Below are 16,776 nucleotides of genomic sequence, written 5' to 3'. Positions count from 1 at the left end.
TATCAACTTGACTACTACTTACACATATTATGAGATCTACCTGTCACCATAACAAGCTTGCTGCAAGTAGATGGGGGTGGGGTTAATTTTCCCTTCATGCTGCTACTTAAGCCCTAATAGTCATGACCTCCACAATTCATCAGTCATTCTGCACAATCCACTGCCATTTAAATCTTGCTATTATTAAAGAGGAACACTGCCTGCCAGCATGGAGTTTTGCCTGTGATCAATGAAGAATTGCTTCAAATAGGGGCAATGGGGTTAAGCATTACACTCATGCTGCCAGTGCCACTTGGGCAGAGTAGTCATGACCTCTGTAGGTCATCATTCCTTCTTTATACCCTACCCTCATACAGTTGAACCTTTCGTATCCGGACAAGTCGGGACCGGGGCTTATCCGGATAAAGGATTTGGCCAGATACGGGAGACTCAATGCTTTATACATGTCATACACATGTACTGATGTAGCCCATTGTAGTACCACATGTAGTAATGTGTATACTGCAACCTTTTCATTGTTACACTCAGTAACAGACCCAAAAATAGAGGTTCGTGTTTGCAAGAATGAAATCATTTTCTTTTATAAATTCTTGGGATGATTTACCTAAATAATTATTAAGAAATGTATCAAGTACATGTAATTCATGTGTGTTTGTGTAGGAGTTCTCAAGGAGTTGGGAATCCCCCTTTCCTCCTGTAATTATTTTTTTTAAAAATCACGGCAAGATTGCGTCCGTATAATAGAGAGATCCGGATAAAGGGAGGCCGGATAAGAGAGGTTCAACTGTACTTCAATCTTTCTCCAATTGGACCAATACCTACCTATTACTACAGGGTTCTGCCTATCACCACCGCAGGATTACTGCAGTCTGCAAGTGGGAAAGGGGTGGGATGGGGCTAGATAACCAGTTCATACTACTGCTGGAGCTCAGTTATCCTTATGATATATTCATACTGAATGAGGACAATAGTGATAAAGATAATAATATGAACACTTGTTTTCTGCCAGTATCCATCATGAACAGATGCTCAAGGCCTAGAGAAAGGCTGACATAAAATATGAAGAGAAATCAGAGAGAAGGGATGAAGGAAACATTTACAAAAATGCTTGTTTAGATGCTGTGTTGACTTCCTGAAGAGCACAAATACATTGTAGGACTGGAAAAAAAAATGGGGAAAAAAAATGAAAACATCTTCCTCAATCGTTGAGGTTTCATGTATGAGTGATTTATTCATGCCTACATTTGAGAATACCTTACTTTGTTCAAATGCGCAATACAAATTAAGATAATTGCTATATTAGAGCACATATGTAGGTGTTTCTGTAAAGTTAATGTGAATGCTAAAATGAAAGAGTACTGAGACATTTTACATGTTAGTATTGAATGTAATAATGTCTTGAGACTTGAAATTTTGGATGCCAACCAGGAAATGAGAACAGATCTATGCATTGATACTGCGACAATCACATACTGCTCATTACTGGCATGTGAGGTTTGGCACTGAACACTCGGTTCAGCCATGGAGCTACATCAGCTCCATGGCTGAGCAAAGTCCAGTAACAACACCCTGGCCAAGACTCACAGGACATTCATATTGGAGCCAAAGAGTGGGCCTAAGCCTAGACCATGCCAAGATGGAGCAAAGACCGATTCCAGGTTGTGTAGCAATGTGCATCCTTGGTGGTAACAAGGACATTGATAATTAGCAACAAAGCTTGGCCCATGCCTAGACCAAGTCCACATGTCCTGGCCTATATATAGTGTACTAACCAGTGTGCACCCTAACACTTGCTCACAAAGATGGGAATATGGCAGGGGACATGGAACGGAACTCTGTTTCATCGTAAAACACTCTGTAATGATTGCAATATATGCAGTAACTGCAGCCAACCAGGGAGCAGGTGGGCCAAAACCAATCAACTCTGAGCAGTGTACTGTTTTGGGTTTTGTTTTTTTGTTTGTTTGTTTGTTTTTTGGTAATGTATGGGAAATGCAATGCTGTTAAAATGGAGTTCCAATAACTTAAAGGGATTGTACAGTATTGGTGGAGATGAGAATTGGGCTTTTAACTTTTTGCGAGATACCAAGAAAACACTTATGATGTAGTACAGAGCATACCTTTTAAAGAGGAATTCAAAGTTTATTTGATGAAAATCGGGTTTGAAATGACTGAAACAAAGTAAAACAAAGCGATTATAATAAAGTGTGGGTCCCACACTTTATTAGAATCGCTCTTTTTTCGATATCTCTGCCATTTCAAAACCAATTTTCATCAAATAAACGTTAAATTCCTCATAGAATCATGTGCTCTTTCATATTTCATAAGAGGTTTTTCATTATTTCACCACAAAAATGTTAGAAACCTGAAATTAGGTCTCAACCAAAACAATACGATCCCTTTAAGCTACTTGTATCTCTAAAAGAAATGGGGCCCTTGGGTCTCGCATCTACAAATCTGTCAGGTGCATGGAGACAGGTGTTGATTCAGTGAGTGTATTTCTCCCCTTCTCTCCCTCTCTGTCTCACACTTTCTTTCCCTTTCTTTCAACTTCCCAATTTACTCCTCTTGCCTTCACCTCCTCAAAACTTATGTGTCTTCTGTTAATATATAATACTGTTTAGAATAAGTGACTAAAAACTCTTCTACATGTATGATTAGTGCACAACGGTAAGAAAAAATTAGGTCTGTACCACGGAAATTAGGCAACTTTACCTATAAAGCAGTGTGCAAAATGAAGCGCTAGTGACTGTTTACTCAAGTTTTAGGTTCAGAGTGTGACACTGTTTAAATTTTGATGTCCAGGAACCAACGGACATGGTGAGTTACGGCTGGAGGAACACACTAAGATTACAGTACACACAGTAGATCCCAATGCACTGACTATGGGTCAAACAAACAACATTTGGTAAAGGTACAAAGGTCTGCACACATTTAATGCATTTCTCTCAGGATAAAAAGGAGCTGTTAAAGTCAAAGCCTTCTTTTTTAAAGACAAATTTCAATAGACAAATTTAGAAATAATAAGACACTTTGGGATAGTATCATGCTCACACTAAAATCTTTATTCAGTTCAACTGATCACTGATCATCAGAGAAAATGGTATATGGTTACCAATATAAACAAAGTGATAAAGGACAACAACATGGAATTTTTCTCTCCCAGAAAGAATATAAGACCCCCTCCCCTCAAAGCAAAAATGCCATGTACATCTCACATGAAAGTCCACGAACAGTCATTACTGCCCAAGGATTCTAAAACTTATTACCACTACCACATACCTATTGTGGTGAATTCTCCATATGTATGAGTAACCTTGTGCATTGTTACACATGGCTCTGTACCCTTCTGTGGTTTATTGTTGATCCAATTACACACCTTTGTGTTCAAGTAAATAGCGGTAAAGCCATTCTGGCCTGTTGCCCAAACGAATTGGGTAAGTATGTGCTACAAATAACAATTTAAGGACGCATGTACACATTTATAAATTGGATCATACTCATATTCAAAGCACATGTACATCATGACTCAACCAAAAACGTAAAAAAAAAAAAAAAAAACATTAGCTGGACAATCCAATCTGAAACTGACGACAGACAAAATCTGAGATGGAATGTTGCAGCCCAAGAACACCGAGGTGTGCACTTCAGGGGGCACAAGTTGATTGTGTCACAGCAAGTGCACACTGTACTTCTGTGCTCTTTCGGCGCTGCAGGAGTCCGTGCCAATCTCTTCACCCACCAGCAGGAGTTAACATGATTGTAATACTGGGCAGAGGGGAGTTCACCAGCAAATCATGACAGGGCAGCAGCATGCCATGAGCATATCCACAGAATTAAATGCGAGCAAACATTCCATATATATAGCTTCATGGATGTGAGCAGCATGAGGTCTTTTTTTTTTTTTCAAGATCATGATACTGATAGCAGTTTGCACACAATGTAGCTCAGAAGAGCTTGTGAAGTTATGTACATGTGTGTAGGCATATTCTCTAATTCTAGTCAGAGTAATATTGTGACCTACACCTTATCTTTTCTATCTTAATTTTGGTTTTTGCCCATCTATTCATTGATTTTACATATTCCCTAGTCATAATATACAAATGATGCACAGGATAGAGTGCGTTAGTGGAGATGTAGCGTACTCGAGGGTATTTACAATTGTGAAACATGCACGAGGCGAGCCAAGTGCATGTTGCACTACATTGTAAATACCCGAGAGTATGCTGCATCTCCACTAACGCCACGAAATAATCCTGTGCATCATTTGTTTTATAAAATGGGTCGAAAACTAACAGCATTTTTCACGTACCTTTGTGGATCAAGATGTCCGAAGATGTTCGTCCAAAACATTTACGCACGTCGCACTCGGAAATCCCGCACATAATACGTACGCCACACATGTTATGCACACAAGAAAGGCCGGCCGGCAGCCCGAACTAGAAGTTGTTTACAGGATTGACAGCGCGTATAGTAGCGCGCGACGCACTTGTAACTGATTGAGTGCGCACTGCTAGTGCAAACATTGTGACGTCGGCCGTGGATGTTAGTGAGAAATTAATACAAGCACATGTGACTCATTTCAGCGCTTCCAATTGGCTACATTCTTGAACCCATTTTATAAACTTAATTAGGTGATCCGAGTGTCCTCTCGGATCACCTTCTGTATCTGTACTGATTCTTTATTCTTCTTCTTTGTTTGTTTCTTTATTTCTCCCCAAAAGTTGTGCAGAGGTTAGCTCAGAAAGTCCTCTGCCTATCACTTTCAAAATTATACCATGTATGCATCATGTCCTAAAGACAACAAATCTAATGCATCATTGTGATCAGTTGACCGTGACGTCACTATGACGTCATTATATGAAAACACATTCTCAATCATATCTCATTAATGGAATGCAATTTTTCAATGAAATTTAAGTCACATATATTTCAAGTTATGTGCATTCTACTCATATTCTCAAAATTCATCTCTACCCTTAAAACGTGCGCGTACGCGCGCGTTGAAATATTTGCATACTCCAATCGAGCTCAAAACTTTTTTGCACACGTTTCAGACCATTTGGAGCATTTTTTGAAAAATTGAAAAAATTGGACGGACGCGTACGCGCGCGCACATATGCGCACGCACAGCGCATATGTCATACAAATTCCCCGTTTTTTCAATCGGATCGGATGTCCGAAATGTCAAGGAATATTTATACCAAGTTTCAAGTCAATATGACGTCATAAGGGCCCGTCAAAGTTGAAATTCCGCGCGCGCGTCAATGCCGATATACAGTTCAACTATGCCAAAAAACCGCCAATTTTACTTGTCGGGATGGACGATGACCCCCCATTTTCTTTACGTATTCTGAAAGCTCATGAGTTGTACATGTCATCTCATGGGTTGCCGATGCTGGCAAGATGATTGAAAGGTATCAAATTTCACAATGAAATAAAAAAACTAAAATTTGAAAATGACGTCATCAAATTTCACGTTCACTCGAGCGTATCTCCCTTATCCTTTGCCGATTTACCCCCAGATTTCAGTATGTTGTAGCTTATTAAATGTACTTTCAAAGTTGTAATAACAATATTTTAATTGGATGATGGTATCACCTTGTAAAAATGGATTGAAAGTAATCTTGTCAAATTTGACCAGTTTACGTGTTATCTCTATGGGAGTGCAGTTTTTCTGGAAATGAAAACTGACACGACTATCTTTATCGAGCACTAGCTCACTTATGCTTCGGTGAATTTCTCCCATATTTTAGTATGTTGTAGCTGAGACTTTGGGCTATCGTGAGTGTGCCCTTTGTTTTTTCATACGGAGTCGACATCACTTCCAAAAACTTAGTTGAAATTCAAGCTTATCTTCGATGTATTGAAATATTTCTTTCTTTCTGTAACTTTCTTTGCAATAACTCAAGAAAAACATATCCTATCACCACCATATTTTGCACATGTTTAGTTCATGTCACGTACATTATTTCATAAAATAACAACTACTTGATCAGACACCATCTTGGGTATGTAAATTAGGGTCAAAGGTCATAAATGTTTCATCCTGTATCTTCGTGAATACATGTCCTATCTTTCCCATATTTTGCACACGTAAAGACCATGTTACAAGGATCATTTCACAAAATTACCATTTTTGGCTCAGAGGCCATCTTGTCTGTGCAAAATGGGGTCAAAGGTCATATGTACTTCTTCCTGTATCTTCGTTATGACATGATATCTCTATGGGAGGGAATTTCTCTAGATGTGAAAATTGACATGATTGTCTTTATCGACAACTAGCTCACTTACCCTTCGGTGAATTTCTCCCAGATTTTAATATGTTATAGCTGACACTTTGCGCTATCGTTATATGTCCTTTGTGTTTTCATACAATGTCGGAATCACGTGAAAAATCTTGGTTGAAATTAAAGCTTATCTTCGATGTATTCAGATATTTCTTTCTTTCTGCAACTTTCTTTGCAATAACTCAAGAAAAACAGCCCCTATCACCTCCATATTTTGCACGTATTTAGTTCATGTCACGTACATTATTTCATAAAATTACAACTACTTGATCGGACACCATCTTGGGTATGTAAATTAGGGTCAAATGTCATAAATGTTTCATCTTGTATCTTGGTGAATGCCTGCCCTATCTTTCCCATATTTTGCACACGTATAGACGATGTCGCGAGAATCATTTCACAAAATAACCACTTTTTCCTCAGATGCCATGTTGGGAGTGTAAAGGTGGGTCAAAGGTCATATGTATTTGTTGCTGTATCTTCGTTATCTAGTGTATACAGAATAGTACCAAAGATGGCAGACATGATTCCCTTTTCTAAATGAGAATCCAAACATCACACGGCCAATGTCTCTAAACACAGCTGAAACCTGTATGGTCATGCCTATTGCGATCAGGACTCGAATCATTGATAAAAAAAAATCGGATCACCTTAATTTGTCAGTGATGACAAATTACAATCTCTAGTTAAATCATGAGTTTGTAGGAGCATGTAATCAAACTAGAATCATGAAATTGAAATCACAGTCATTTCAAATTCTAATCCATTTCACCAAAATCACAGTATTGCTGACGACCTTTATGAATTGAGCAGAGCTTACATGAACTTCCAACCACTTCTGTCAATAAACCTTGCGCCACACATGTTGTCGTTCACACAGTCGCCTTGGACGACTATAATTAATACCCCCGAAACCCACGAAACGTTTTGAATTTTCAACTGTCATCGAGGCAGTGCGAATCAGGCGTTCTCATTTTCACCAAAATTTCACCTTCTCATATCTCTGCTATACATCAACCAGAATCGCTCAAACTTTTAGTATCGATGCAAAATGATGATTTCTATTCACATACGAAAAATCACGAGAAACGATTGAAAAATTTTTATGTAATTCAACATTTCATGTTTCGCTGTCTCGGAAAACTACCCTCCGATTATTTCCAGACACATCTGGTCGCACCACTAAATATTCATAAAACTTAACATACATTACTATATTCATAAGACATGGGCGGACGTTAGCAGAGTGCTGTTCGCTTTGCCAAAGACCTATTTTTGAAGTTACGAGTTAAAATGAATGAGGTATCTTGTCACAAATCTCAAATTGTGTGGGAGCAGCAAACGAGAATAATGATGTCATATTCTAAGAAAAACTGATTTGCGCTTGCGCTATGAATGGACTTTCCCACGCTGCTTCGATCCAGCGAGCTGACTGGTCAATGCATACTGCGGTACTGTGCGATGCGAAGTGGCTGCTGCAGATGCCTAGTACACACTGTACATGCATGAGAGTGGGCCGCGGGGTGTCGATAAGTAGCAGAGTGCTACAGGGGACTTCGCCACCTCAAAACAACCACTTACTTTATCAGAACTGGCTTATTAAAAAGAAAGAAGCAAAAATGTGAATATCTACCAGCTATGATACCAGTTCTGCTCCATTTTGGAATATTTTATCGTCGTTATATAAACAAGGTAACGTAATGGCAGGTTAAAATGAGGTTTTTATTTTTCATAAGTGTTTGGATTATCAAAAAATATGAATTGATAGTAAAGTACAGCAGTTTTGCTGCGACACTCTTCTAGCGGTTTTTGTGCGAAACGTGTTCATTCAAGAGGAATGCGAGGTCACGTCAAAATGAAAACGGCGAGTTAATTGCACCTGTCCGCTGCGATTGCACACTGCCACTTGATTCATACATTGTAGCTGTCACCACTGCACTCCCGAACTCAAACTTTTGATTGATATGGTATGGAGGATTATAATAGGCCACACCTCCTTTGAGAATTCATATTCAAAGCACAGTTTCCCAGGTACTGTGAGTTGGGTATTCTAATCATTTGATTTTTCTCTTGTTTGTGTAGCGACCACACTTAGTAAACTATCTGTAGCAAAAGGGCAGATAAGCAAGTTGACACTAATAATTGATTGCCTTGTTTCAGAGAGCACCATGCAGTATCAAAGTGTCCATCATTTATTTACCAGTCCACATATATGTGAATTTCATAAACATCATATTGGTGACTAAAGAGGAGCCTAATCAAATTAGACTTAAAGGACAAGTTCACCTTCATAGACATGTGGGTTGAGTGAATGCAGCAATATTAGTAGAACACATCAGTGAGAGTTTGAGGAAAATCGGACAATCCATTCAAAAGTTGTGAATTTTTGAAGTTTCTGCTCAGTGACGGCTGGATGAAAAGACTAAGTAAGCTTGTGATGTCACATGAGTACAACGATATAAAGAAAGAATAAAGAAAATTCAACATATTTCCATTTTTCTCGCATAACAAAAGAACACTCGACTTCTCTCTTTCAGAAGGCAGGGGGATGCATTACCCTTAACATACGTCAGTAGCAAGTTGAAGAAATGTGCATTTTATTCAAAAAGTAAAGTTTTGTGAAATTCTCTTTTTATTTTCCTTATATCTAGTTGTACGCATGTGACATCATACACTGTAGTAGTCTTCTCATCCAGCAGTGACTGCGCAGATACTTAAAATATTCATAACTTTTGAACGGATTGTCCAATTTTCCTAAAACTTTCACTGATGTGTTCTACTAATACTGCTGCATTCTCTCAATCCTAATGAAGGTGGACTTGTCCTTTAATTATGTGCCTGCAACTGTAAACATAAAGGCCCGAATTCACAAAGGTGGTACAATTGAAACCATGGTTTCAACCATCCCCAAAGAGTGTAGTTTTTGTATGGGGTGCCAAGCGTCGCATGGCCTATTTCGTTACGAAATCAGTCATTTTGTTGAACCGAACTACGATCTTTGTCTATGGTTTAAACCATGGTTTCACTTGTACCACCTTTGTGAATTTGGGCCAAAGTGTATGATGCACACCAATGACAGGGGTGCTAACATTACAATCAACATCAAGGAGATTCTAAAGAGCAGCAATCACAGAAATGATGGTGTGTGTTGGCAAAAATTACTTCTATATTCTGTTACCAAGATATGAAGAGATAAGTTTTATGGGAAGCCCCCTGTAGAATCAGCTCTAGAAACTTTGGCTGTGTTTATCATCTTTCCCTTGTTTGAAACACATTCAAATACCCTCAAGAGCTACAAAACTAGAAATGTCACTATGGGGACTGGTACATTTGTATGCCTCCATCATAATGCATGATTCTCCTAACAGGTCTATATAGTAGTATGTCTTGACAACGTGTCATGACAGTTTCATCTAATTTCCAAAATATGAAAATTTAACAATGACATGTTTGTCATTGTAAATGTGTTGAGTGTTCACTTTCCTTGAACTACTGTAGGTCTAATTGAATGAATGGCTACATTTTCGAAGAAAGCATGTACAATTTTGTATTTGGGGATTTGAACGAAGTGTGATACACAGACATTTCTTTTTAGCTATCTGTCATGTTTGTGTAATCATTGATTTCTTGTCTTCACCCAATATTACAATTTCTGTAATTTGTTTTCTTGGTGGAATTGAACAAATAAAATTGAATTGAATTGAATTGAATTGAAAAAAGTGTTGAAATTTAACAGATCAAGTTAACATGACTGAAATCTCTTACAGCTAGAAAAAAAATCTTCATTCTTTTTCTACTATTTTAAGAAATACTTGCTTGCAGGCTTAATGTTGAAGCTTGACCCAGTCAGATTCACATTTCTCCTCCAAATAAAGATAATTATAACATATGCAGCCATGTAAACCTTAAGGAAAACTGTTCTACATGTAAAAAACTTTGTTAATCAACAACAGAACAAAACATTAGTATACATTTCAAGGTGCAAGTATAACTTTTTTTCAAACCACTTGCCCAGTAAGGCAAGAAGATTTTCAAATTGTTGCAGAACACTTGCCAAGCATGAATTTTATTTGCCCGATAAGAAAGTCCAAAGATATATGAACATGATATAGAAAATCACTTATAAGTCAAAGGGCTTGATAAGTCACCATGACTTTCATAAACAGCACATGTGCAAAGTACCAAACTTGGTTCAGTAGAGTGTTGGTGTTGGATTGCGTTGAGACTTCTTCATGTATGAGTTGGGAAGTAAAGGTGGCTTCAAAACATTTTGCTTGCCCAATTCAGGCAAGTATTCTTTCTCATTGTTCCAAAAACACTTGCCCGACTTAGAATTTTACTTGCCCCGGGCAATCAGGCAAGTGCTTATGCACATCCTGCATTCTAATCCAAGTCAAGTCACTCAAGTCCTACATACTCGGTGTTTATACCTGTTTAGCATACAGTGGGTGATTTCAGATGCTGATGCTGGTTATTTCTCCCACCCATCCCATGTTAAATCAAGCCTCAACACAAACAATCATATTGAAGCAAGCCATAATGATCATAGTTATAGATCCCCAACGCTAGTGTTACCTTCACACAAGGAAAGTGTGCTCAAATTTGGTGACCCAAAAAAAAAAAATGTTTTTTTGAAGTCAAATGTGAAAAGATGCAGTCTTGAATGATTTCTTCTAAACTTATCTATATAAAGTGATATAAAAGAAAGATCAAACAGCCACAAATTTCTACGCATCTCCAAACTACAACGATTTTTATTTTGCTCCCGGACATAGATTTATGTCGCCATGTACTGACATGATCTATATTGCATACAAAAATGTGTACATTTTCCAGGGGTGACTATTGCAGTAGCATGTACTGTAGGCTAGGCATGATACAGAGAGTAACTGAACTTGATGTAAGTGGGGACGACATGTATCCATGGACGTGAATGTGAGTACTGCATATAGTTTTTAACCAAGTTGAAATTGCAAATTTGATAATCCCTAGTGGAATTATAACTTTCTTTTTATCTAATATGGCAGGTTTGCTACCAAATTGGTATAATATTATTAGAGTAACAAATTGGTACCAATGGGTAGCTGAATTAAATCTCTAAAAGACGGGAGTCTCCCACTCAACAGTAGAGTTGGCAAGTATGCCTCCTGCTAACAAAAAGAATTAGGAAAAAGTTTACCTAACTCAGTTCAGCATATTGGGCTCGTCATACAATGTTTATCATTGATCTACCTGCTACTGTACATTGTTGTTGTTGTTGCTGTTTTCTTCTGGAAAGCATGAGAAAATGATTGCTAGGCAGGTGATAGGTTGCTGGGGAGTGAGACTCAAGCCATAGGCCTAAGACTTGGTAGGTTTGGTCAAGACAGACAAACAAGTGATATCTAAACAAACATTGCATAACACACTACTACTGGAACACAGGCTAATAATCTGGGACATGTAACATTAACAGACATCATCCCAGTCTTGGGCAGTATTGGAGTGGCCTAGGCTTGCTCACGCGCATGCTCAAGCTGAGAAGCCTGTTCACGACGAACCAGGCTGGCCAGAAAATACACAAAAACTGCCAATGATGGGTGGTGTCAGTCTGTTTTAGAATCTCCAAAATTGCGGCAATATTTTGCAGCGAAATTAATTTGAATTTGTGTTTTTCAAAGAAAAAAAGATATTTGTATGAATTTTAGTAGGGATTAGGCATAAATATTCATCAATGAATGATACACGCCTTAAAATTAAAAAATCAACAACAACAACAAACAACGAAATCCCACACAGATGTAAACCGTTGAGAACGAGTCCCGAGTAAACTCGGGGCTGGGGTCTATGAAAAAATGCGTGTTGTAGCAAAATCAGTCCGTCCTCAACAGGTTAATACTACGTCATACTACAAACATCCATGTACAAGGTACCTGGTAGTACAATATATCGACTGAAAGATCGGTCTTCGTCTGTATACTGGTCGTCAGGGATATGGTCCACAGAGAATATGTCTGATTCCACGGAATTCCCTCCGGAGGAAAGCCGTAAATGTCAAAAAATGATGAAAAAACAAAACAAAACAAAATTCCTCCAGACAGACTGATTTTTTTCTGTCTAGATCTATAGATACAATATTATACTGCCCGATGCCCTGGTTGTCTGATATTCTGCCTGTGTTGGCACAGTATGACGTCCTTCTACATTGACCACTGTTCCAAGCACTACATACCCTTCTATTAGTATTTGTACCAGCATTTCATATCCTTGACACAGCAACTGCACATGCTCAAATACATTTCAATGGAGAGCTCTTGACTGTATTTTAGTATGCTGCTGTATTTAATACAGAGACTCCAACTCTCCCGTTTTCGACGGGACATCTCCCGCCGAAAACCTACTTTTTGCAAAATCTCCTGTTCTCCCGCTTGAGATTTAATTTCTCCCGCCCTGGCTCTTTGTCTCCCATTGGAAAGGATTTCTTACTTATTTCTGTCGTATGTTGAAAAAATAAGATAGCACCAGAGAGCATGTAGAACCCTAAGAACTTCGCGCTTCGCACACATCCACTTTGAGTCTCCCGTTTGCAAGGGGTTTCAGGCGGGAGAATCTCCAGATCAGAAGGTGCTTTGGGTTGGAGTCTCTGTTAATATTAGGTACCTACCAGGTATATTTCAAGATGGCTGAACCTTGTCCTTGATATGGGCTCTCGTTCTACTGGGTTCCCGGTTTGCTTTGGTTTGGATTTTTGTTGTTTTTTCGTGCTCAGGTCGTGTGATCTGAAGTTTTAAAAAAAAAAGTTTGACGAATGGGAGAATTTGGGGTGAAGTTTGTTTGTTGGTTGGTTTTCCAGTTTGTTTTTCGTGCACACAAGTTGTATTCATCTTCGTGATAGGCTGCATTTTATAGCCCTTTGAAGATTATAGAAGAAGAAGAAGAAGAAGAAGAAGAAGAAGAAGAAGAAGAAGAAGAGATCTACGTCCACAACGATGCATGCAATGTAACCGGCGCAGCGCTCCTGTGCTGTCCAGCCCTGTTGAAGTGTTGTACTTACCCGTGTGCTGCGGGACCACTGCTGGGCGATGTTGCCCCACCTCGTTGCCGCCGCCAGTGGCAGTGGGTGTGTACGTACTCGAAGACTCCTCGAACTTCACCCACGCTTGGGAGTTGTTTTGTCTGTGACCAGCACCGCCCGAATTCACGGCTTTGGTGGTCGTGGCAGCTGGTCCATTGGAGGAAGCCACCGCCGCTGGGGCAGAAGCATCCCCATCTTCATCGAATGATATCCACCCCGACATCGTGAAATCGTCACATTTTCAAACACGTAGATCTAGTCGGAATTTCAGAAGTACATGCACCTCACTGCACTGCCTCCCAGCATCTGTCTTGGCAAAATAAGGTCGGTGGTACGATACGATATCGCATCATCCGGGTATCTATTCACACATGTACATAAGCATTCGCGATTGCCGAGAGGTGGGCATGCAAAATGACACGCTGTGAATGTGCACGCTTCGTACACACGTAAACAACAGCTGCCACTGTGTGTATGTGTGTATGTGTCAGTGTGTGTAATCATTTAGCAAACCCCTGTTGTTGTTCTTTTTTTTTTTCTCACTACGCTTCGACACAAAAACAGCGCGAGTGTGTTCAGAGGCGGCTCAGGAGGACCAGCGAACAGGTGCATGGGGCCTGTTACAAGGATCGCATGGCACGACAAAACGAAGGTGTGGATTGACCTGAAGCGTTTTTTTCTTCATCATTGTAGAAAGCAAGATTCGAATTATCCATTTTGTAGATTTAGTACTTTCCCCCCTTATTTGATAACTACAAGGATTATTCTTCTCGTCATACACCACTTTGAATGAATAATTATACCTCTTCACTCCCTTACATGAAAGTCAAATAAAGTGTTCAAGCGCACACTCCCTTACATGAAAGTCAAATAAAATGTTCAAGCGAACATGATTGATATTGACTTTTCAGTAAGAAATCCTGATCCAGTAAATAATTACTTCAAGAGGTAAAATACTCTTCACTTGTACTGGACCAAAGAACAAAAGATAAAGACGGTCTTTTTTCGGCAGTTTCTTGGTTTTCCTGCATGTTGTAATATATAGGGTTACATTTCTCATTTTCTTCCAGTGCCTTGCAATATACTGTGACCGAAGGTCATTGTATTCAAGTAGGAATGCGTGTTCTTAAATTTTTTTGACGAATTAAAAGAACAAAACGAAATTGGTCTCTCAACTGGTATCTTCGAACGGAATATTAGAAGATGCATTAAAGGAAACCAAGACCCAAAGAGAAACATGGATTGAGTGAAAGCAGCAATATTAGTAGAACACATCAGTGAAAGTTTGAGGAAAATTGGACAATCGGTGCAAAAGTTATAAATTTTTAAAGTTATGGTGTTGGAACTGCTGGATGAGGAGACTACTAGAGGTTATGATGTCATGTGTGGACAACAATATAAAGAAAATATAAAGGGAATTCCACAAAAAATCACTTTTCTACCATAATGAAAGAGCACTTGACTAACCGCTTTCAGAAAGCAGGGGAAAAAATTGCTACCCTTATGTCAGTATCAAGTTGATGGAATATGTAATTTTTGTGAACAATGAATTTTGTGGAATTCCCTTTTCTTTTTATTGTTGTCCACACATGACATCATAACTTCTAGTAGTCTCCTCATCCAGCGGTTCCAACATCAAAACTTTAAAAATTCCTAATTTTTGCATTCGAATTGTCCGATTTTCCTCAAACTTTCACTGCTGTGTTTTACTAATGTTGCTGCTTTCACTCAATCCACATTTCTCTTTGGGTTTTGGTTTGCTTTAAAGAATCCTTTCAAAAATTATGATTTTTTTTTTCTTGTTGAAGTTTCAGTGTCACGCATCGCTGGATGAAAAGACTACCACTGCGCATGTCACGTGATAGAACCAAGGAGGTACATTGCACTAGTACCTCCTTGGCAGAACGATACTAGGTGCCTACAGAAAGAAAAATAAAGAAAATTCATGCACATATTTTCACTTTTCTTGCATAATAAAAGAGCTCTTAACTTGCCTCTTTCAGAAGACAGGAGAAATAACATTACCCTTTTAATACGTCAGTTACAAGTCGAGGGAATATACAGGGTCTATATACTTTTTAAAACAATAGATTTTGAGAATTCTCTTTTTTTTTTGTCATAAACTATAGTATATAATAAGTCTTCTCATCCAGCAGTAACTATACGCAGAAATTACGCCATTAATTTTGAACCTATTGTCTATCTTTTTTTTTTTTCAAACTTAAACTGCCATTGTTCTACGAAGATTGTTGCATTCAATTTGTCTTGGGGTCTCTGACGTGCATAAGAATGTTATATAACAATAAGTATAGCATTTCAAATATTTTTACCAAACAATGTGATATTGATTATATCTTATGCACATCATTCTATTTATATTCAATTTGATGATGTTATGATCCCAGCAGCATTACGAACCCCCATTACGCTGTAAATCATATAATCTTCATTACATCAGACATTTTGTATAACATTGTATATTACCAGAAGTGCATTGAATTTTGTTGCATTGCAATAAAAGCTGTTTTAAAAATGATGTCAAAGGAAAGGCGAGTACATTTTTGCCGGATTATCGACTGGAAGCATTATTCTTTTTCATTTATTAATTTTAATATAGGTTTTCCCGGCCAATTTCGCACTTTTGTCAGTCCAATTCCTAATTGCTGCATTCAATTTAGCAAAATTTAGCGTAGATGACATGTTCGGTAGTTCAATTTTATGATCTCTTCATTCAAATTCATTTTGGAGCATTCAAATTACCTTTAGCGTCATTCTAATTAACACTTTTTCAATTGAAATTCGTAAAACTAGCACCATTTCGTTATTCGTTCATTCAATTTAGAATGATATAGTCACGTTATCACGGACATGCCGCACTCGTTCATTCAAATTCATTTTTGGGCATCCAATTTAACATCTTTTGCAGTCAATTTAGCACGCATGTTTATGCTTTGGTTCTTTCTTTTTTTGTCAACACAGTTACTGTTTTGCAAGCGTCATTACATTTCATATTTTCGTACTTATTTGAGAGATTTTGGCAACAGTTTTTTTTTTCTTCAATGTGCCTAGTGATTCTTCCAGTCTGAAGATTTAGTGCATCATGTGGCCACAACTTATCTGGCCGTTGAGTGCTTTATTCCGAGTGTGTCGGCCAGTTCTTGGAAGTCAAGGTTATGATCATCAAATGTTTCTATAATTCTTTTTCTGTCTTCTTGAGAAATACGTCTGTATCTAACTTGTGCTGTTATGACTGTAAGAAGATGAACTTAATCTGTAGTATTGGTACATGTAGGCCTAAAATGACATATATGAAAGAAAAGGGGCGCTACAGAACAACAAACCCGAGTTATGTATGGTAAAAATTACTTTTACTGCTTAACAGTGAGTGGATGAAACAAAAAGTCTTAATGTTATCACCTTTTCAAAAAAGAA

The 16,776-nt window shown here is 38.3% G+C and overlaps 1 protein-coding gene across 1 annotated transcript in view; it reads right to left on the bottom strand.

Annotated features, from left to right (window-relative positions):
• LOC139718898 (uncharacterized) overlaps positions 1 to 13,699 on the bottom strand; it is a 40,708-nt gene extending 27,009 nt beyond the window's left edge. Inside the window, exon 1 of the mRNA XM_071630347.1 lies at positions 13,324 to 13,699. Coding sequence (XP_071486448.1) covers positions 13,324 to 13,567 — 244 coding nt within the window. The 5' untranslated portion in view covers positions 13,568 to 13,699. The remainder of the gene's footprint in view (positions 1 to 13,323) is intronic.
• Positions 13,700 to 16,776: the final 3,077 nt, after the last annotated feature.

The sequence above is a fragment of the Diadema antillarum genome, unplaced genomic scaffold (genome assembly GCF_040938485.1).
Source record: "Diadema antillarum isolate AM-2024a unplaced genomic scaffold, OU_Dant_1.0 scf00000101, whole genome shotgun sequence".
Lineage (NCBI taxonomy): Eukaryota > Metazoa > Echinodermata > Echinoidea > Diadematoida > Diadematidae > Diadema > Diadema antillarum.
Note: the sequence above shows the minus strand (reverse complement) of the source record. Positions and strands in the feature narration are given on the sequence as shown.